Source organism: Silurus meridionalis, chromosome 3 (genome assembly GCF_014805685.1).
Source record: "Silurus meridionalis isolate SWU-2019-XX chromosome 3, ASM1480568v1, whole genome shotgun sequence".
NCBI lineage: Eukaryota > Metazoa > Chordata > Actinopteri > Siluriformes > Siluridae > Silurus > Silurus meridionalis.
Genome location: NC_060886.1, coordinates 13258160 through 13278865, shown reverse-complemented (window position 1 = coordinate 13278865; position 20706 = coordinate 13258160). Strand labels below are relative to the sequence as shown.

The 20706-nt window shown below is 38.5% G+C and overlaps 2 protein-coding genes across 3 annotated transcripts; both read right to left on the bottom strand.

The window, feature by feature from the left end:
* Positions 1 to 3025: 3025 nt before the first annotated feature.
* Positions 3026 to 8789, bottom strand: tnfsf13b (TNF superfamily member 13b). Its single transcript, XM_046839192.1, has 6 exons — positions 7960 to 8789; positions 7497 to 7614; positions 6848 to 6904; positions 6492 to 6616; positions 6099 to 6249; positions 3026 to 5927 (listed from the first exon to the last, which is right to left on the bottom strand). Exons 1-6 carry the CDS (start codon positions 8221 to 8223, stop codon positions 5815 to 5817), a joined length of 828 nt encoding a protein of 275 aa, XP_046695148.1. The 5' UTR covers positions 8224 to 8789; the 3' UTR covers positions 3026 to 5814.
* Positions 8790 to 12429: 3640 nt separating this feature from the next.
* Positions 12430 to 18462, bottom strand: abhd13 (abhydrolase domain containing 13). Of its 2 annotated transcripts, none has more exons than XM_046839276.1 (2): positions 18295 to 18462; positions 12430 to 14410 (listed from the first exon to the last, which is right to left on the bottom strand). In XM_046839276.1, the coding sequence occupies exon 2, from the start codon at positions 14361 to 14363 to the stop codon at positions 13350 to 13352; it is 1014 nt and encodes a 337-aa protein (XP_046695232.1). In that variant the 5' UTR covers positions 14364 to 14410; positions 18295 to 18462; the 3' UTR covers positions 12430 to 13349. The 2 variants fall into 2 exon arrangements, with proteins under 2 accessions (XP_046695232.1, XP_046695241.1); XM_046839285.1 differs by lacking the exon at positions 18295 to 18462 and adding an exon at positions 17786 to 18166.
* Positions 18463 to 20706: the final 2244 nt, after the last annotated feature.

Here is a 20706-nt window from a genome sequence, read left to right as displayed (position 1 = left end):
CATCACACAGACTCATTGATCTCTATTCATTATCCCAAAAGGGTTTGGTTTTGGCTTATCAGAACGCTAAAACACAGTCCTCCTGAGATGTCAATATTTCAGCAGGGAAAGGAATTCTTACTTATTCCAGCTCCTTCAATTGCACATCTCTATGGTATTCTCTCCCTGTGTGATCTAGTAAAACTCATTCAAAGATCACTTCAGTTAAAAGTGAAACCTCCAGGAGCATCAGTGGCACTTATCACACGGATGCTGATTCATTGGTTTAAAAATGTGCATGCATTAGATGCATTTGCATATGCATAAGATAAATCATCGCCTTAATTGTAATTTTGAGTTGAGTTGAATTAACAAATTATTTAACTTTACTAGGACAAGTGAATTTACTCTTGAACATTTCCTCATCACATCTATTCTCAATTATCAGATAATTCCAGAGGTAATTGAACCTGTTTTAAAATTGATAAACTCTTCCACTAACACTGGTTATGTACCTAAATCCTTCAAACTGGCAGTTATCAACCCCCTAATTAAGAAACCTGATCTTGACCCATGTCAGCTGTCCAACTACAGGCCAATATCAGTCAGGATTTAGGCCTCATCATAGCACAGAGACGGCGCTAGTTAAGGTGGTAAATGACCTGTTATTGGCCTCTGACCAGGGTTTTGTCTCTTTACTTGTTTTGCTCGACCTTAGTGCAGCTTTTGACACCATTGATCACACTATACTGCTTGCTAGACTTGAAAACGTTGTTGGAATAAAGGGAACAGCTCTCTCCTGGCTCAGGTCCTATTTGACTGATCGCTATCAGTTTGTTAATGTAAATGGTGGATCAGCTTAACAATGTTGAGTGTGTAAAGGAAATTAGACAGTAGATGCTTGATAACTTCCTTTTGCACAACTCGGATAAGACGGAAGTACTTTTACTAGGAACACATGCAGCTGTGAAGTAAACTTTCTGATTAAGTAGCATCTCTGGATGGTGTTTCTATCTCAGCATGTACAGCAGTCAAAAACCTTGGTGTGATTATTGACCGTAGTCTTTCCTTTGAGGCTCACGTGAATAATATTACCAGGATCGCCTTCTTTCACCTTAGAAATATTCCTTAAATTAGAAATATGGTGTCGTTACAGGATGCAAAAAAAATAGTTCATGCATTTGTTACATCTAAATAAGACTACTGTAACGCTTTACTGTCTGGGTGTTCGAGTAAGTGCATAAATAAGCTTCAGTTAGTCTACACTCCCAATTAAATCTCTTGATTATAGTTGATTATAAAATACTACTACTGACGTATAAAGCACTTAATGGTCTCGCGCGCAGTATCTGAGTGAACTTCTGTACCAGTATGATCCTCCACGCCTACTTAGATCAAAAGGTGCAGGCTATTTGTTGGTACCTCAAATAATGAAGACTACAGCAGGAGGCAGATCTTTCTCTTATAAAGCCCCACAGTTATGGAACAGCCTTCCAATCAGTGTTCGGGACTCAGACACAGTGTTCAAGTCGAGGCTGAAAACTATTTATTTAGTCAAGTCTTTTATCAGTAGATTTTTCTTAGGTAAAGGAGCAGATCTGGAGGGATCATGAATATAGATGTATAGATGTATAGAGATAGGTGTTTGTTGAACAAGGATATTTGTATGCTGTCGTCCCCTCACTCTCACAGGTTCACTCAGGTTCGTTGACGGTGGTGTGGTGGGTCGTCTCTTATCCCAGAGATCCCTTATGTCTGTGTTACCTTCTGGTTCTTCCTTTTAGCTATGTTGCCATAGCGAGTCTTGCCCGAGTCCCCAACTACACAGTGTCCTTAACTTTCATACAACAATAAGGACACATAATAATCTATATCCTTCTCTTCCTGTCACCCTCTTCTCTCTCTCTCTTTCTCTCGGTCGAGTTGAACATGCTCCTGAGGTTCCAGTGACCACTGTTCCTGCCCCTCATTTTCCGTGGATCTTCCCACTTTGTCCAGGCCTGCCCCTGGATAGTGTTCTCTTCGACTGGAGGCCACTCTGTGCAGCTGGGGATGATTTCTCATCAACGCCTTGGGTGGTTCCATGAAATTCCGGATTAAGAACTGGAGCTTTGAGGATGGATATGGACTGTAGTTAATGTCAACAGTCTCCTACACTGATTCAGGACTACAGTTTGCTTCTGATCATCATCACTGTACCCCGCAACATCGTACATCTGCAATAAATGGACATTCGATGCAACCCGGATGAGGATGGGTTTCCTTTTGAGTCTAGTTCCTTTTAAGTTTTCTTCCTTATGCGATCTCAGGGAGTTTTTCCTTGCCAGTCGCCACCGGGCTTGCTCATCAGGAGAGGGGCAGATGCAAATGAAAAAACTTTTTCAAAAGCAAAAAAATAACCAGACACTGGTCAGAAAACAACACAAGGCTAGGCTAAGGCTAGGAAAAGGCTAGGGAATTGGAACAAGTGGATAATGTCGGAATATTCTTGTCTCTCAGACGCAGAGCGGCTTCCGACTTTAGTTGGGACTTTCCAAATAAATGCTGTAAAATAGGCTTTTCAAAAAAAATCAAGAAACTTGGATGAGAAAAGCAATGTAGAGTTTATTGCTGCAAACCACGATCAACCCGAGAGCATCTGCATGTCATGACAGGGATGGTCTGACCACACCTGGCATTTCCTTCTGTTTTTATACATTTTGAGCCTTCCGGCTTATTTCCCAAAACTGGGCCCTCCCCAGTTACCATTAGTCATTACCATTATTAGGAATCTTTGAACATTCAAAAGGTTTATTCTGATTACAAAAAAAAAAAAAAAAGAATTATGTGGAAAAAAAAAGGTGCAACTCACAAGGAACATCACTTAGCTTACTTATATAGTAGTTAGTTAATGCCTCAACAAAAAACCAATAAAAAACATGACACTTTAATAATGTGGCTAATGAGATGAAATAAACAGTTGTGCAAAATTAACACAGGAAATGGAAGTGACTACAAATTAAGAAAATTCAAAAAGTGTGTGCACTGGAGGGGAATAGTCAGAGACAAGGGATTACCTCTGGGGGTCTGAATGGAAAATATCCAAAGTTTCCATGACACAAATAATAAAACTAGAACATGGTAAACAACATCATTTTTTTTATTTTTTTATTTTTTACAACTAAGGCTGCTAGAGTTGTAATAAATTGTATGTATGTGACATTTGCTTACATTTATTTAAAAGTAGATAAAGTACAGAACCAAGAATTTTCAAAACAAAATTTTCTAGTGTAAAATTAAATTGGAAAGAAGAAAATAAGAATATAGAGTTGGTAATGTTCATACAAGGTAAAAAAAAAAAATGATGTAATGCAAACACTAAAATTCTAAAAATATGGCACCATGGTGAACTTATTTGCCCTGAAAATACTAATAAAAAAGAAATATAAACAATTCCCCCTTCCAATGGTGACCTATTCTTTCTTATTCCACAATTTGAATGTTCTCACCTGTGAGAAACTGAAGCCACTAAATGAATGTTAATAAAAATATATTATTAACACACGCATTTGTTACATGGAAATCTTATCATTCATTTTAAACACTAACGTAACATTTAACATTGGTCAGAAACATAAACTTTGTGTGATGGGATTAATAATATAAATAATTTAAGATTGGCCACATTCCATCTTTGATTATTTTCTCTGGTCCTGCCTGTACATCCAGGGGCCTTAGAGCAGACCCTTAATCTGACTAAAACTGGAAAGAGAGAATTAAATTTCCTCAGTTCCACACAATTCATATGTAGATTTTGTGTCACTCTACCTTATAAATATTTCCTAAAATGAGAATTTCTCCTAATTAACACAAAGATCATTCATGATGTTTGTTTTCACCTCATAAATACAAATATAAAAACCCTATAAAATAGTTAAAACTCATTCCCAAGCTTTAGGCCAATTTGTATTTTGACTATAAACACACAACCCAAAACCCTGTACATTTATTACACCAACACATCAGAGGAGGATGAATATTTGTAAAGGACAACTAGTTTTTTTTTATGCTGGAATAATTTTAAAATGGTCCTCACATCTCCTTTGCTTTTTGTACTGCTTTATGACAAGAAGAGTGAGAGAGAGATTTTTATCACATTTTATGAGATACAGCTACAAGGAAAAAAGATCTCTTAAAAAAAAAAAAAAAAAAAGAGATGGAATGGAATCAGGTACCAGGCTAAAATCTATAAGCATTTCTTTGCATGATTTTTGGATCCATAGGGAGAGCTTAGTAAAAGATGATGCTTAAAACCTTAGTGTGTATCATACATATACACCTTTTTTTTTATACAAATACAATTCACTGATTAACAACAAAGGGAATCTATTGATTTATACACTTTCTACATTTATTTATTTATTTCTCTTCATATTAGATATAATTTGGTAATGTTTTATTAGCTATATAGGCAAAGGCAAATCTCAAAAATATCTGTGATTCATATTTTTGATGTATATTTTATCACAACTGGTTCATGCCTTTACCACAGGAGCTTTCCCTTGGAAACTGATGCCCTCTGAAGGTTTATACGTGAAATATATCAGTTTTGGCCTTCAACCAGTACTGCTCCTGAATAGAACTGTTTTAAATAAATTGTTTGGAGAATAACATGTGTATATATATACACCTCAGCTCACATTAGATATATATAAATAATTAAAAGTGGCATCAACAATTTACTCACATATAAGTAACCTAAACACACATACACTATGTACTATACAGGGTCATGCTCTTATCCCCTTCTGTCAGTAATTATGTTAGACTGAACATGTGCTGTTGAATTGATTTTCTTGTTTCTTTCTCTTTTTTAAACAAAACTAGTGGTTCCAAAGAAAAGAAAAGAAAAAAGGGGCAAGCCACAAAATTGTGATCCAGTCATGTGCCAGTGCTGCCATCTGCTGTAAGGCAAAATAAGTGCAAGTAACCACAAACAAATTGCATGGCTACACAACTACATTCAAAACCTGCAATTTAACTGCTGGCTAATTTCATTGGCAAAGTTCAACTGCATTTTGTGCATGGCCGTAACCCACATGTTCTATGCTTGGAAAAAAAGCATTATGGAAATTGACCACAACAGCTGTTAGCTTATATTACTGGTATTGTGTTCCATCCGTTATGAAACAATCTGGTTTTGGGATGTGCGTCATTTTTTATTTAAGACAGAGGACAATGATTTATGTGGGGGGAAAAAAGTGTATAAACTTATTCGAATGATCCAGTTTAAAGGCCAGGCCTTTGTAGACTTGGGAGAAGCAGGAAAAGTTTCTCTCTGGGTAAGAGGTCATTATATTTCACAAGCTGTAGTTTCCAGGCTCAACAGGCAGACTTTGATTTCGACTGTGTAACAAATTGAATGTGTTCTATTCATTCAGATCATGATATAGGAACAGACCTTGTATGGAGCACAGATCAATCACAAAGCACCATCTAGACACACATTCACACAGGAGTAAATCAGTAAATTAGTGATCAATCACTGATTTATCCTGGTCATGGCTGCAGGGCTTCATCTCTCCATCTTAGGGCACCAGCTACAGACACATTCATACACTCATTCACACTAATTTCCATATCAAACTCAAATGTACTCAGCTCACATTCATCGACTTCCACATGTACAGTATTGAAGTTCCTCAGCTTCAGTATACTCAGTTGTGAAAATGTACAATCTCTACATATAAGTGAATGAAACTGCTTGAAAACCTGTGTACTGAAACCTCAAAAAGCAGTATAACCAGGTGTCTACTCTCTCCACTATCATTTAGAGTTCCATTTCCCGGAGTTAGATCAGGCCAGCCTGATGGCTCCCATGTAGGTGCAGTCTCCATCCAGTGAGATGTTTGGTGTGGGACGAGGTATGAGCAGCTCCACTTTGTCCCCAACATCCAACTTTACTATCCCTGAAATGCACAAATCAAACAGCACAAATAAACAAATTTGAAGAAAAAACACAACAAAAAAAACCCAAAGATTTTAAAAAGTAACAGTAGCATTGTTAGTAATATTATTATATCTTTTTTATGTAAATAGTGCATAAAAACTAAGATTTGCTGTTAAAAGTCATGACCAACCTCCGGTATAGCAGGTGTTAAAAGGGTATTTCGTGTCCATGCTCTGGATGCAGCGGAACAGAACAACATGTTGACTCTCGTCCCCGACCACGTGCTTTTTCATGCGGATCACAATGTGGCCCATTGCAAAAGTAGGGTCTTTGTAATAAACCTAGACAATCGAGTGAATATTGTTTTGTCATAAACAGTTGAGCGTGAACACCTGAGGGCGCAGGAATTATAAACAAAACTAATAAACTAATATTTTTTATAGCATCACTCTATATCAACATATTTATTGACATATATTAACAGCAAACGATTCTCTCATTGCCTATTTTAAAGGTTCTTTCAGCTTTTTGTCGTGTTTGCTGTTAAAACTGTGGCAGCGATGGGTGGATCACAGAGCTCTACCTGACTGTAAATAAAGTAGTAACCCTCCTCCTTGACCACAATGGCATCCTGATCCTCCTCTAGAGCTGAGCCTCGCTTTAGACTCGGCTGCCACGGAATGCTAGCATGTTTCTGAAGTGAAAAGTCTAAGCAGAGCAAACAGGATCATGTTATATATACTGTATATAGAAAAAAGACAATCAACATTTTAATGAATAAAACATTTTCTTTATTTATCACTAATTTATTAACCAAAATCTTTTTTTTTTTATTAAAAGTTAGTAAAAAAGAACTTCTGGGGGAAAAAGAAAAATATATATAAAAGATTTCAAAATGATGTTTTTAAATGCCAACTGTTTTAAAGAAAAGAAATTTACCTTTTTGAAAGATCTCCCTCTTACTGTCAGCCATCATCTGCAAGAACGGTTGAAACACTAAACGAGGACAGGAGCATACTTATATAATGATGATAATCAAAAGGAAGACAGTGGTGTAGCAACAGAGAGGAGCAGTAAACCGACCACTTACTGGATTAGACACAATTGCTTGCCATTAATTTGAATGTTTACTTTTCTTTCACATTTTTTCCCTATGCTATTTTTACTCACTTCTGTGTTTCTGTAGGTTATAATGTTCTGGATACCATGATATCGCACCCCTTTTTCCTAAACTTATTTAGACTTAACTTGCTACTGTTTAATATAAGACGCTTTAAAGATATCTTCGTAAAAAACATGCTGATTCTCGATGTACTGCATCTTTGCCTACAGTGCAAGTTGCTTATGCTCTTTCAATCTTTCACCATCTCCTGTAAGAAGTCCTTTCTTCTTACATGCCAGATGTGTTAAAACCACACAACCACATAATCTTGTTCACAGTAAAAAAATAAAAAGCGTAGCGTTTCCTGCGAGTGCACAATATTTATGCATTAGACAGAGCAGAGAGAATACTGGTGTTTTACTGACAGTTCCACATGCGACATGGTTGCAGAAGGTTGGGATTTACAATTAAATGAACAGGACTTGCCTGATTGTTCAGACTCTCTCTCCAGACTTCTCCTCTTCAATCGGAACTGCTCTCGCTGCCTTCCAAAAGTGTCCGTCTGCATTTCAGGAGGGGTCACGCTGTTACTCACCTGCTTACTCTGAGGACAGGACAGAGGAGAAGTGACTCATATATTATACACAACCCTTAAGAAGAAATGTTATCGGTCTGCCACACTATAACTCATTCGAAAGGAAGTGCTAAGGCTGTTGAGAATTATAAAGCTTATCTGCTATTCGCAGATGTTGCCAAAGCATTAATCAATCCTCTTTTTGTGTTACTCAGGGAGATACTACAAGGACACTCTTTATTTAAAAAAAAGGGTGCTGTGGCCCTCACCCTATGTCCCATAGTAATTATTATAGTTTAATTTCTTGACAAAGCACTCAAGGTTATTTTTTTAACAAAAGAAAACTCCTGCATAGTGCCACTAGGTATGCCTCACCAGTGCATTGTTTTTGTCATCTTCATGCTGCTGTTGCTGAGGCTGAGGTCCTCTTACACTTTCCCCCGGTGTGTCTCTGCATCCTTCCCTCCTGCGGCTCACCTCAGTTCTCAGCACCTCCACCTCTGCCTTCAGTGCCAGCATGTGGTACAGGGACAGAGCTGACAGTGACGATGAGGTGATCGCCAACACAGTCACAACCACAATAGCCCATGAAAGCCTCCGACCCTCCACCTGAACCGGAGCAGCACCCACTGCACGCATTATCCACAGGTTCAGTGGGATTTACTTATACTACAAGTTTTTTACAAAGATCTCCATTTCACAAAATTCCTTTTTCTCTGGCTTTGGCAAGCACCAAGATCAAAATCACGCCTGTTCAAATACTTTGGTGATGACCAAACCCATAGCTGTGCTCGACTGTATCTTGTTCTGAACTGTCTCAGAATAAAGGTGCAATGTCTTTTGTTCCAAAAAAAAAAAAAAAAGCAGAAAATGAAATAAACCTACCATAAGCTACTCAGTTTTCAGCCCATTAATACTGACAGTCCTTGTGTTCGACTCTTTACAAAGAGAACTCTGCACAGCATAAAAGAGAAAGTGAGAGTGTGGGAGAGAGCAAGAGAGCCGCCTTCATTTCAGACAGCTAACCAAACCCCTGCAGCTTCCTGCCAAGCTCTATGCATTGTTCATTGGATCATCAAACACTCCACCAGTGACAGAAATGAAAGTTTTCGCTCTTAAATATTCCTAACATAACTCTAAATATAAACAGATTTTTCCCTAAAATGTTCAGAGGTTCATACACATGCAAACACACAAACACACACACACAAACACACACACACACATAAATACTTGCCATGGAATTCACCTGCAATAAGGAAGTGTTTATACTTACAAAGCAAGATTAATGCCACTCGCTGCTTGAAATAAAAAAAGGGAACTCGTTCTATTAATGGAAAATCATAATGGGGGAACTAACACTGGGACAACACTGAGTTCCACAGGCATTAGCAGAATCCTCCTCTTCATTTCCTAATTTTTGAAAGATTTTTGAACTTTTGAATTTGAATTGAATTATATGAACTGCACGTGCATATGGCTTAATCCTTTAAGCAGCATTTTATGAATCAATGTCAGCTTCTGAAAGGTTTTTCATGTTCTACTGTATCTTTTATTTGGTACAAACTGTTACTAACACACACACACACACACACACACACACACACACACACACACACACACACACACACACACACAGCTGTTATAATAACCTGCAATCTTCTGTGAAGATGTTCCATTATATACTGGAGCGTAGTCGTAAAGATTTGTGCTCGTTCACCCACAAGCGCTTTAATAAAGTCAGTTGTTGATGTGGAGCGACAAGGCCTGGGGTGCAGTCAGTGTTTTAATTCATCAGTGTTCAATAGGGTTGAATTCTTCCACTCCACCTCATGTAAATCATATCTTCATGGAGCATTGTGCATGGGGGATTGTCATGCTGGAACAGGTTTGTGTCTCCTATTTCAAGTAAGGAGATAATTAAATGGTGCTGCTTCCTCAGGCAGAATATCTAACAGTGGCCCTTCAACTTTATGGTAACAGTTTGGGGGGGGGGGAACAACTCATGGATAAAAATGTCAGATGTTCCAGTAATTTTTGTCCATATATTAAATGCTCAAAAGTTATTATTTGGATGACTAAAAACAAACTTGTGCAACACTGTTTTTCAATGCTGTTGCATTTACAGGGATAAAATAAAACTATACAATAACCGCTTAACTATAGAGATACATTCAATAAAAACTCCAGATGCATATTATATTGTTGGGTATTGTTACTCAGATATTTTAGTTAAAGTCAGTAAGAATACACCTATTATCAATATTTTTAAATAGCAGATAAAGCTCATTAAAACAAATTCAGATTGTCAAATAATTTTTTATTTTATTTGTCCAATGCTGCACTTATTTATATTAAATATTTATTTACAATTGTGACAGTTTGTGAACATCCAAAGTATATAAAGTATCTGGGCCTCGTTCAGTTGTATGTAACTCTTCCAGTGGTTGGTCGTGCATTTGGTACCTGGGCTTTCAGTGGGGTCTTACCCAACTTAACCCACCTCTTAATACCACCACTATCGCTGCAATTATAGAAACCATCAATACTATACAAACACGTCATATAAAAACACGTTGCATTACAGAGAGAGAGGCATTTCACATATGGAGGGTGAATACCATTTTACTAAAGCAAGCTCCAAACCTTTACACTACAATTGCACCAGTGCCACCTACAGCATCTAGAGCAGTTCAGAATCAATATTTGTTTAATATGACAAAATGTTTTTAATGACAAAAACATTAAAAGTGTAAATAAAATACAACCTACTCATCAGAGATGCAGACTCATAATGTGCACCGCTCCTCAGAGGCTGTAATCCAGTGGTACTGCTCGTATAAGCTGGTCTGGAAGTGGAGAACAAAAACCCTTTCCTGGGCTGAGACAAGCTAGCTAGCTTCGGGGTTGACCGACCTTCTCTCACGATGTCTAGCTTTTTAAAAAATGTTTTTTTTTCCTAAGAATGTCCAAGACCAAATCAATTTCTCTTTCTCTGAGGGCATTAAAAAGTCTAACTCAGATGTATTAGTGTGCAGCGCGCTATACACGTGTTTTGCCAGTCGAACTTGGCTGTAACAGTTTCCCTCTGACCAAACAATCAGAGGACGGAAAAATTCTGATGTTATTCTGGGCCAGCTAGCTGCCCTGTGAAATCTGACTGGTTAAAAAAACAGACCCATCGATTATTGACTGAGGTAAAAAAAAATATATACAGCACTACTGACTTTGAAGGCCCTGGGCAGATTAGATTGACATGGCAGCACATAGAGGCTGAAATCAGATTTAACAAAAAAAAATCTAACATCCACATACACGTACTGGAAGCAGTGCAGCCAAGAGAAACACTAGAAAAAAAAGAAGAGAACAAATTAATAGTTTTCCATGGAACAAATATTAGGTTGTAAATGTAGGTCAGTGTTCCTGATAGTGTTTAGGCCAGCAGAGAAGGCTTTGCTGACCCTGACCGCACACCACTGTATTCTTCCTTTGAATGCACAGTATTAAAACATTACAGCAAACAGCATGAGAAGCATCTTGGTACAGCTAATAAACTATAATCAACTATAAATCAAATAATCTAACATTTATAATAATTATGACAGATCTTAATGTTGAGCTGTGCACATGAAAGACCACATACATTCTTCTGATATTCGTATTGAAAAGATCTTTTATGTTCAGCCTGAGACCAGAACACAAAATCTTCCAGCCAAATCATTGGGGTTTTTGTTGACTTTAAAGGGAGTCATGTAACCATGTTAGAAGAGGATAATCATTATATTTGGGCACTTCTCTCTTGACTAATATAGTGCATCCAGAAAGTATTCACAGCGCTTCACTTTTTCCACATTTTATGTTACAGCCTCATCACAATATATTAAATTCATTTTCCTCAAAATTCTACAAGCAATGCCTCGTAATTAAAACATGAAAGAAGTTTGCAAAAAGGGCCAAAAAACCTGAAGGACTCTCAGACCATGAGAAAAAAAATTTAACTCTGGCCTGAATGTCAAGCGTTGCACCTGGAGGAAACCAGGCACCGCTCATGACCTGGCCAATACCATCCCTACAGTGAAGCATGGTGGTGGCAGTGTCATGCTGTAGGATTGTTTTTCAGCAGCAGGATTTGGGAGACTATTTAGGTTTAAGGGAAAGATGAAAATCTGCTCCAGGAACTCTGGACCTCAGACTGGGGCAACAGTTCATCTTCCAACAGAACAATGACTAATGCACACAGCCAAGATGTAGTGGGTACAGTTAAACTTTGAATGACCTTGAAAGGCTTGAACCCGATTTAAAATCTCTGAAGAGATCTGAAAATGGCTGTGCACCGCCACTCCCCATCCAAGCTGATGGAGCTTGAGAGGTTCTGCAAAGAAGAATAGGAGAAACTGCCCAAAAATAGGTGTACCAAGCTTGTAGCATCATACTCAAAAAGACTTGAGGCTGTAATTGGTGCCAAAGGCTGTGAATATTTATGTACATATGTACTTGTGATTCTTTTTCAAACACACTTCTTTCACATTGTCATTATGGGGTATTGTTTGTAGAATTTAGAGGAAAATAATACATTTATGAAAAATGTGAAGCGCTATGAATACTTTCCTGGATGCCCTGTAGGTTTAAGAGTTATCACTATACCAATCATTAATACATGATGTTACCACTTTGTATCCTAGTTTCTCGGCAACAAAACACACATCTAAGCAGCACACTTGAGCTTTTGCTTGCCTAGTAGGCTACTTAATGCATTTATTTTTCCAGGCCCATGGAGGGCAAAGACTTTGTAGAGCAGTACAGCAATTTTCTTTGTGGGACAACTGGAAGAATTTCTGCAACATCACCAGAGTATAGGCATTTATTAAAACCATGTACAGCAGCACATACAGACCTGTGCTCTTAAACAATCTTATTTACAATTTTACTAAAGGGGTGTACTCGCAACACTGTCATACTCCTACATACTTAAACAAGCGTACACTGTTTAAAGCCTCCAATCAGACACAATAATTCACAGTCACCTTTGGATGAAGTGAGTATGCACTACGCTCGGTGCATCTGCAGCTCAGGAACCGAAATGATTCTTGCGGATATCAGCAATTCCTGAGTCCGTTTTCGGCTTCAATCACTAAAACCATGAGTGAGCAAAATTGTGGCTTTTAAAAACACAACAGAATGAAGGATTTTGAAGTTACAGGTTTCCAGATTTGCCTTTAAAAAAAAAAATAATGAAAATGGAAAAAAAAAATAAAAAACACAACACTGGTTCCAGCTATAAGCACTGACATTTTCTGCCATTGCCTAGTGTATGATTTTTAAGTATTAGCTCTTAAGATTGGTTTCAAACATTCAAGTCACACGGCATCAAAACAGGGACAAAAATACTTAACACTTTGCCTGACATTATAAGGCATCTTTATTTTACAGTAGGACGTGCCCGTGAATGATCATTTGGTATACCATGGATGGTAAAGTCTCTGTATAAAAAGGCCTGTACAATCAGTACAAATGAGTGTGTGAAAATGAGACTAAGAAGACATTACAATATAGAAGATCATTCATGCATTCATATTTGAACCGAAAGCTTTGAAGATATTTAAAAATGCATCCTCCTCATAATCCACACACAACCTCAATATAATAATCACTGAAAATTAAGTGCTAGAAATGGAGTTGAGGAAATGGGGGAAAAATGGGCTAAAGAGCATAAAAATGAACATTCGAGTACAGCAGATCCACATTAGTCAGAGTGGATGCAGTTTCTAGATGATGGTGACACTTGTCGAGCCCTGGGATGCTTCCTCTTGCGCGTGGCCCTTGTGCAGCTCTTTCATAAACTGCTCAAGAGCAGCGAAGTAACCCTGGCACTGCCAGGTATCGTTGTGCGTTCCCTCGGGGAAGATGCCGAGGCGCTTAGTCCGCGCAGGCGACAGCTCGTAGAGCTGCTTCATCATTACAGGCGGGATAAGCTGGTCCGACAGGCCCGAAATGAAAAGCGAGGGCATGCGACACAATGCCACGTACCTGTAGGAAAGAAATTTGTTCTTATAGCACCAGAGTGGCAGGTAACGCATGGGAAAGAAGGAGAAGAGCGTGGTTGCCATGTGTGGGATGCTCAAGAATGTGTTTTCCACCATTATAGCTGCCACACGATGTGGGTTGACTGAGGCCAACCTGATGGCCACTGCACCTCCCAGAGAGCGACCGAACAATATGATTTTAGTCTTGTCAATGTCAGGTCTTGACATGACATAGTCCAGTGTGGCCTCAGCATCCTGGTAGAGGCCATCTTCACTTGGCTCGCCATCGCTTTTTCCGTAACCTCTGTAGTCTACCAGAACCACGTTAGCTTTTAGGTTAACAAGCATGAGGAGCGCGTTGGGCACCCGGTGTCCGATGTTCCCTGCATTGCCGTGAAAATACAAGATGGTGGGGACTAGAGCAGGATTTTCACCCGTGTAGCGCAGCAAAATCAGGTTAAGCCGGACACCATCTTTAGTGCGTATATACACATTCTCATTTGGAATTCCAGTAGGCATTGGAACATAAAGGCGTGAGGAGGAAGGCTGGTCAGGAAAGTACAGGAGCACATCCTGGAACTTATACAGGATCCCAGCCACAGAGGCCAGGATGAGACCCAGCAACAAAATGCCTCCATATAGGTGGAAGGTAAGGATAAGAGCCAGCAATGAAATGCGACAAACTCCCCAAGTCCAGGAGCCAGCAGTTAGCAGGCATCGCTCCAGCATCCCCCAAAACCTCCATGACTTCTCCATGACAAGACGTCCAATAGGAGATGTTCTGATATCACTCTACAGGTAATCTAGGGACAAACCAGAAGGGCAAAGGATAAAAAATTAGAAAGTATTCAAGTTGAGAAACGTATTATTACGATGCCTCATGATAATGACTGCTCGCTCACACACACACACACACACACACACACACACACACACACACACACACACACACACACACACACACACACACCTAATTTTATAATATGTTGTAATGCCCTGCTGGGTCAATGTAAACCCAGTAGTTCAACCCCAAAAACACTTATCTTACTGTAATGTCCTTTTATGCCATTTGTGAAAAACAAGCAGAGCAAATAATTCATTTACATTCATTACACCCATGACTTGAGGTCAATCGATTGATATTTGCCATTTTTTAATGAAACGGCATCTGCCGATTGTGCTGCAAATTAGGCCGATTGTTAGGCAGGTGCATCGGATACACCAAACCACACACGCATGTTCCTGTGCTTGCGTGAGACACATAACTTTCCCATACCAGCAGGTGGCAGAAGTCTGTATTCCGCATCCAAACAGGGAAACTAGAAAATCTAGAACTGTGAGTATATAAAGCAAGCAGCGTTTACACCTGCCACAATCATTACTTATGGATTCCTGTAGCTTTTTGCAATCATGTCTGTTAAGTTTCAAAGACAAGTGCAAGAATGACAAGCGTGTGCCTTTATTCTTGTGTAAGATAAACAGCAAACCGGAGTTCTCTTCCCCGCAGACGAGCCCCACCTCCGATTCGACATGTAGAATCAGCTAAAAAAAACAGCTGACGCCATCTGTCTAAAGCAAACTGTGTGAAAAATAAAAAGCTAAAGCTAACCCACATTCCCTTAAGGCCAAACGTCATCTTGGTGTGTTCTGGGTTTTTAAGTACTTCAGTTTCAATCTAGCCTTATATATTTCTTTGCTTAAATATGATGCTATTTTTGAAGAGAGAAAGGGAAAAACATTTGGGGAGAGAACGAGTAACCTTTTGGAACTGTATTGTTAGAGAGCCTTTAACCTGCTGTAGTTTTGGCTACAGATCAGCACTTTGACCAAAACCTGGTAACAAGTGCACTAATTGGAGAGGTGTGTGTTGTTTAATAAATGCTTATTTTAAGCAATTTCCTGTACATTTGTTGTTTATAAACCATTTGATTTTATAAGATGAAAGAGGAAAAAAATTAAATACAATCTGCATCATAAGTTGGCTGTCCTGATTTCTAAATATCTGCATCAGCCAGAGGAAAAACATTTACCGCTCGACCTCTAGTTAAGACTGTTGGTGCTGCTGTTCAGAGCCATGAATAATTCACTTAAATATTTGTTAATATATACTTTACATAACATTTGTTAATAGTGGTGCAACATTTCACCACTATTCACAACATCATCCGTTAATTTTACAGATCAGCAAAAAAAGTGGAAGAGACATTTGATTTCCATTTATTACAAAAAAAGTTACAGCAGGAAAATGCTCCCATTATGTGGTTTGAATGATGCGGGAGGCTTTTCAACAACTTCTGGTCCTCCTCTAGCTGCTGTTGTTGACTGATCAACATGTCCAGTTTACGTGTACACAAGACTGTTCTGTGTAGTTACAAAACGACTTAAAAAAAAAAAAAAAAGAAAAAAGCAGTATCAAAAATAAACGCCTTTCATTCTGTGATCGTTAAAAAACATGTTTATTCCGCAAGTAAAAATTATTTTTTAATTCAGCAATTAATCCGTGGTTCACGTGTACCGAACCGTGAGTCGTGATCCGTACGGATCAACTGCAATCCGTTGCACCCTATTTGTTTTTCGCAAACCTCATCACGGCTTTCCACTGAGATTTCAGGATTCAATTCAATTTTATTTGTAACAATTAACACTGTCATAAAGCAGCTTTACATAGATAACTAGGTAAGAAATATACATTTTAAATATAATCCCTATAAGTTCATTTCTAATGAGGGTGCCAGTGGCAAGAAAAACTCCCCAAAATTGTATGAGGAAGAAACCTTAAGAGGCAGTAAACCCATCCTCATCTGGGTGGCACTGATTGTCCATTCAGAATAGTTTTATCATTATTAAGGTGTGCTGTTCAGTAAACTGTTCCCTGATGGGCAGAACTAAAATGCAGAAGTGTAGACCTAAGCCACTGTAGCAGCCTGTTTATAGTAATTACAATTATATTCAATAGAGGAATTAGGAAAATAGGAAATTGCATGAATTATCTCCATGTTTAAAGTTTGGATGTTACATGGAATGTTAGTGGCTCTTTTAATGAAGTAAAGATATACTGGGACCATTCTGTTCCAAAACACTGTATTTATGAAAAATAAATGGAACAATGTGACATTGTCCATTTCTTATAGTTTGGTCATTGTGAGGTGTGTTGCTCAGGAAACTGTTCGCTGATGGGCACTTATTAAAATGTTATTAACATTTCACCACAAGCTGTATCTGTATATATCTAGCTTTGTGAATCTTGAAATCTAAATGCAGAACTTTTCATACCAAATGTAGTGCAATGCAGCAGCCAGTTCAGAGTAATTACAGATCAGTAGATGTAATGAAGCAATGGAAAATGCATTAAATAATTTTTTTTAATGTTTAACGTTTGAGTGTTAAATAAAATTAGTAGTTTTTTTATTTTATTTAACAAATAAGTTGATTCTTTCTCTCCCCATCCCGAGGCATCCTGAGGTTGCTCCAGCCCCAGTCACGTCCCACCTAATGAAGATTGTGGACCTTTAAAGAAGTAGATGCCGACCCCGCAAACATCCTGAACCATCTAGAGACGTACCAGTGCCAATTCGATCCCACTACACTGGAACTCTAAGTGTTTAAAGGCTCTGGCATGGAGAAGCTGGTGTTGGATCTGTGATGATCGCAAATGTTAAGCTATTTTACAAGTTGCTCAGTAGCTCCTAGTTTTATAACCACAAATTACTGTAAAAGACTGGAGAAAGAACATAAATCATAATCTTACATTCCAGTGCTCATGTTAGTTCTCACTCTCCAGTGTTCTGTATTGTTTAAAGACTATAATCACACTCTTGATATCAACCAAATGAGGATGGGTTCCCCTTTTGAGTCTGGTTCCTCTCATTTTTTCCTCATACCAGTTTTTCCTTGCCAGTCACCATGGCTGCTCATCAGGAATTAATGCACATTATTCACCTTAACTCTTAAAATTATGTAAAGATGCTTTGAGACAATGTCTGTTGTGAAAAGCGCTATAGAAATAAACTTGACAGAATAAAAATGAACTGGGAACAGCCCTGTACTGTCCATACTAAATATAGTCCTAAGCCATTGTAGCAGCTGTTTACAGTGAGTACAGTTCAGTTGACGGTAATGAAGGTGTGCAAATAGAAAAAAATGTGACATGTCTTTATTTGCAAGTCCATTCCACTTACTTTATTAATGTCTAGTGGATCAGAGGGTTCAAAGAATCACGTGAGGGGAAGACAGCAGGCTGAAAAGGAAGGAGTGGACACCTGGCTACACCTCTCTCATAATGTTTGCTAGCTGCAGACTAAGACGCGAAAACAATTGCTCGGTAGTGTAGACGGAAACACTTGATATGTCTCGTCAAAGCCCTGCTATTTCCCCTCATTACCTAATCAACAAACCTCTAATAGACGCGTCACGGTAACTGTAATTAACGTTTGCGGCTAATGGCAGTAACAGCAGTAAAAACAGAAAACGAACCCTATTTCATCAGTCGCATTAATGCGGTAAGCAACAGAGCTCACCGAACTCAGCAAATACACGGCGTGTAATTACCCCCAGGTGCACTCGGACAAGCTTGATTGCTGCTGTCATGCTAACCGTCAGCTAGCAACTAACCTGTTGTTAGCGCATTATTTATCAACCAAACTAACGCGGTTAAAGACAAGCGGTACGGTTAGATGCGTATACTTACATAGGTCACACTCCTCAAAGGTACATCTTCAACCAGTAAAGAAAATGGTGTGTTTTGTGTGCCAAATGCACACGTTTATCCATTCCACCCAGGAGCCTTTACTGGCTAGCACACCAGTCAGACCGCTTTTTCAGTGTGTAACATCGTAATCGGTCCGAGCGGAAATATTCAGCGTCAGCACAAACTTTCCGGATCGAAGGTTTTATATCAATAAATAAACACATGCGCATGTAATAGTTGTATGTTTCAATATTGGAATATTTGCACTACTCTACACACACTTTATGTACATGATCTGATCTGTTATATACTCTGTACATTACTCTGTTCTTATTTCATCTGTATTGCGTCTTATTGTCTGTATAGTTTAAAGTACACACATAGTTCACTCAAGCAGAAGTACAGATAATAATGTTTTAAAAGACTGGTAAAATTTGAAGTAGTGTCTATACTTTTTTACTCAAATTAAAGTAAAGAAGTTTGGGCTCTGACATGTAATTAAGTAAAAAGTAGCCATTACTACTACCTGTTTTAGTGTCCCGCTGGTAACTGGGCCTCACGTTATATGAATACATTAATATAAAATAATTTCAAATGTTGTTACCTAATGAATGTATTCAGGCTGAACAGCCACCATATAGAACACAAGCATAGCAAATATGATGATGATGATGATGATGATGATGATGATGATCAGGTAAACAGGAATGTTCTCAGTCATGTTTACATCACTGACTCCCTCTGTCTCATCCATGTAACCCCCAAACCTCTTGTAGCCTTCTGCCTGCTCATTGTTAGCTAGTCTACATCTGTGGTGTGTGAGAGCCAGGACATGATTCACCAGGGGTAGAGTGAAAAAGCGGCGCAGTGACAGGAAACAGGTTGATGGGCTGAAAATGTAATGCAAAAATATCAGCAGCACCAAATAGATTTAAACTAATGAGCCTGTTTTGAAAATGTAAGAAGTAGTACAGATATTTGTGTAAAAATGTAATAAGTGAAAGTAAAAAGTTGTCTGAAAAATAAATAGTGAAGTACTGATACCAGAAAAATCTACTTTAGTACACAAAAAAGAAGTATTTGTTCTTCATTACTTTCCATCTCAGGAATAGTCTGTCTATAAACTAAACGTATAGTGTTATTTATATCTGTAATTTTGAGAGTCACCAACAGCTGGAACCAAATTCCTTTTGTGTGTCAACACACTTAGCCAATAAACCTGATTCTGATAATCTGATTCTAATGTTTGGATGTTACATAAAATGTTATTTAGTAATAAACATGTTGCCAGAGTGAAGGTGTTCTTGGATCCTCACTCTTTTTTTTCTCCAATACAAGTTATACTTAAAATCTGTAAAGGGTTACTTGTCAAATGTAAATAAAACATAATATTATAGTATCCAGTGCCAAGAGATTTACCTCCACTGAAGACCACAGATAGACAATATTGATAAAAAGCAACCTTCTAAATAAATCTGATTGACTAGTATTGATTGGATGTTGAATCGATTTTACCCCCGAACACTGATTGATCACATATCCACTTTGAAAGCTGTTAATGGGATGTGTTTTGAATTTATTGCATCCATTATATCCATGCATTTGCTGCATTTTTTATGTTGCACATTCCTAACCACTGGGGGCAGTAAAAAACACTTAAAGACCTTTCTTTAGCCCTTTCTACTTTCTTACAGTGTCCTAGTATTTCAAGAAAAAGTGTATGCAGAAAGAGAGAGAGAGAGAGAGAGAGAGAGAGAGAGAGAGAAAGAAACTATACGGACAAATGTAGGCAACTGATCATCACGCTCATATGTGTTTCGAACATCACATTATTGATTCCTCTGGGAAGGCTTTCACTAGATTTTAAAATGAATTTGTTCAGGAGAGGAGGAAGACGACTACAAAGACGGCAGGAAAAGAAGAAGTGGAGGAGGGTGGAGGTTCGGGTTGGTACTTTAAATGTTGGTACTATGATTAGTAAAGGGAGAGAGGTAGCTGATATGATGGAGAGGAGAAAGATAGATATGTTGTGTGTTCAGGAGACCAAGTGGAAAAGGAGTAAGGCCAGAAAAATTAAAGGTGGGTTTAAACTGTTCTATCATGGTGTGGATGGAAAGAGAAATTGTGTAGGGGTGATTGTGAGTGTAGTGAAGGTGAATAGAGTTTCTGATAGGGAGCTGCAAATTGAAGGAGATTGGAGACTGTAAGGTGTTGGCAGGGGACAGTGTAGCTGGACAGCATCGAATGATGGTCTGTAGGATGATTTTGGAGGTGAAGAAGAAGAGGAGGAGAGTGAGGACTGAAAGAAGAATAAGATGGTGGAAACTTAAGGAGGAAATTTGAGGTTCAGGGAAGAGGTCAGACAGGGGCTAGGTGGTGGTGAAGAGGGATGTGGCGACAGCCAAGGAAAAG

What these genes read in the sequence shown, in the direction of transcription:
- abhd13 (XM_046839276.1), bottom strand. Translation starts at nt 14,363, where the DNA reads ATGGAGAAGTCATGGAGGTTTTGGGGGATGCTGGAGCGATGCCTGCTA.
- tnfsf13b (XM_046839192.1), bottom strand. Translation starts at nt 8,223, where the DNA reads ATGCGTGCAGTGGGTGCTGCTCCGGTTCAGGTGGAGGGTCGGAGGCTT. An exon ending in GAGAGAGTCTGAACAATCAG is followed by an intron (nt 6,905 to 7,496) that starts GCAAGTCCTGTT and finishes GTCCTCGTTTAG; the next exon opens with TGTTTCAACCGTTCTTGCAG. An exon ending in ACTACTTTATTTACAGTCAG is followed by an intron (nt 6,250 to 6,491) that starts GTAGAGCTCTGT and finishes TCGATTGTCTAG; the next exon opens with GTTTATTACAAAGACCCTAC.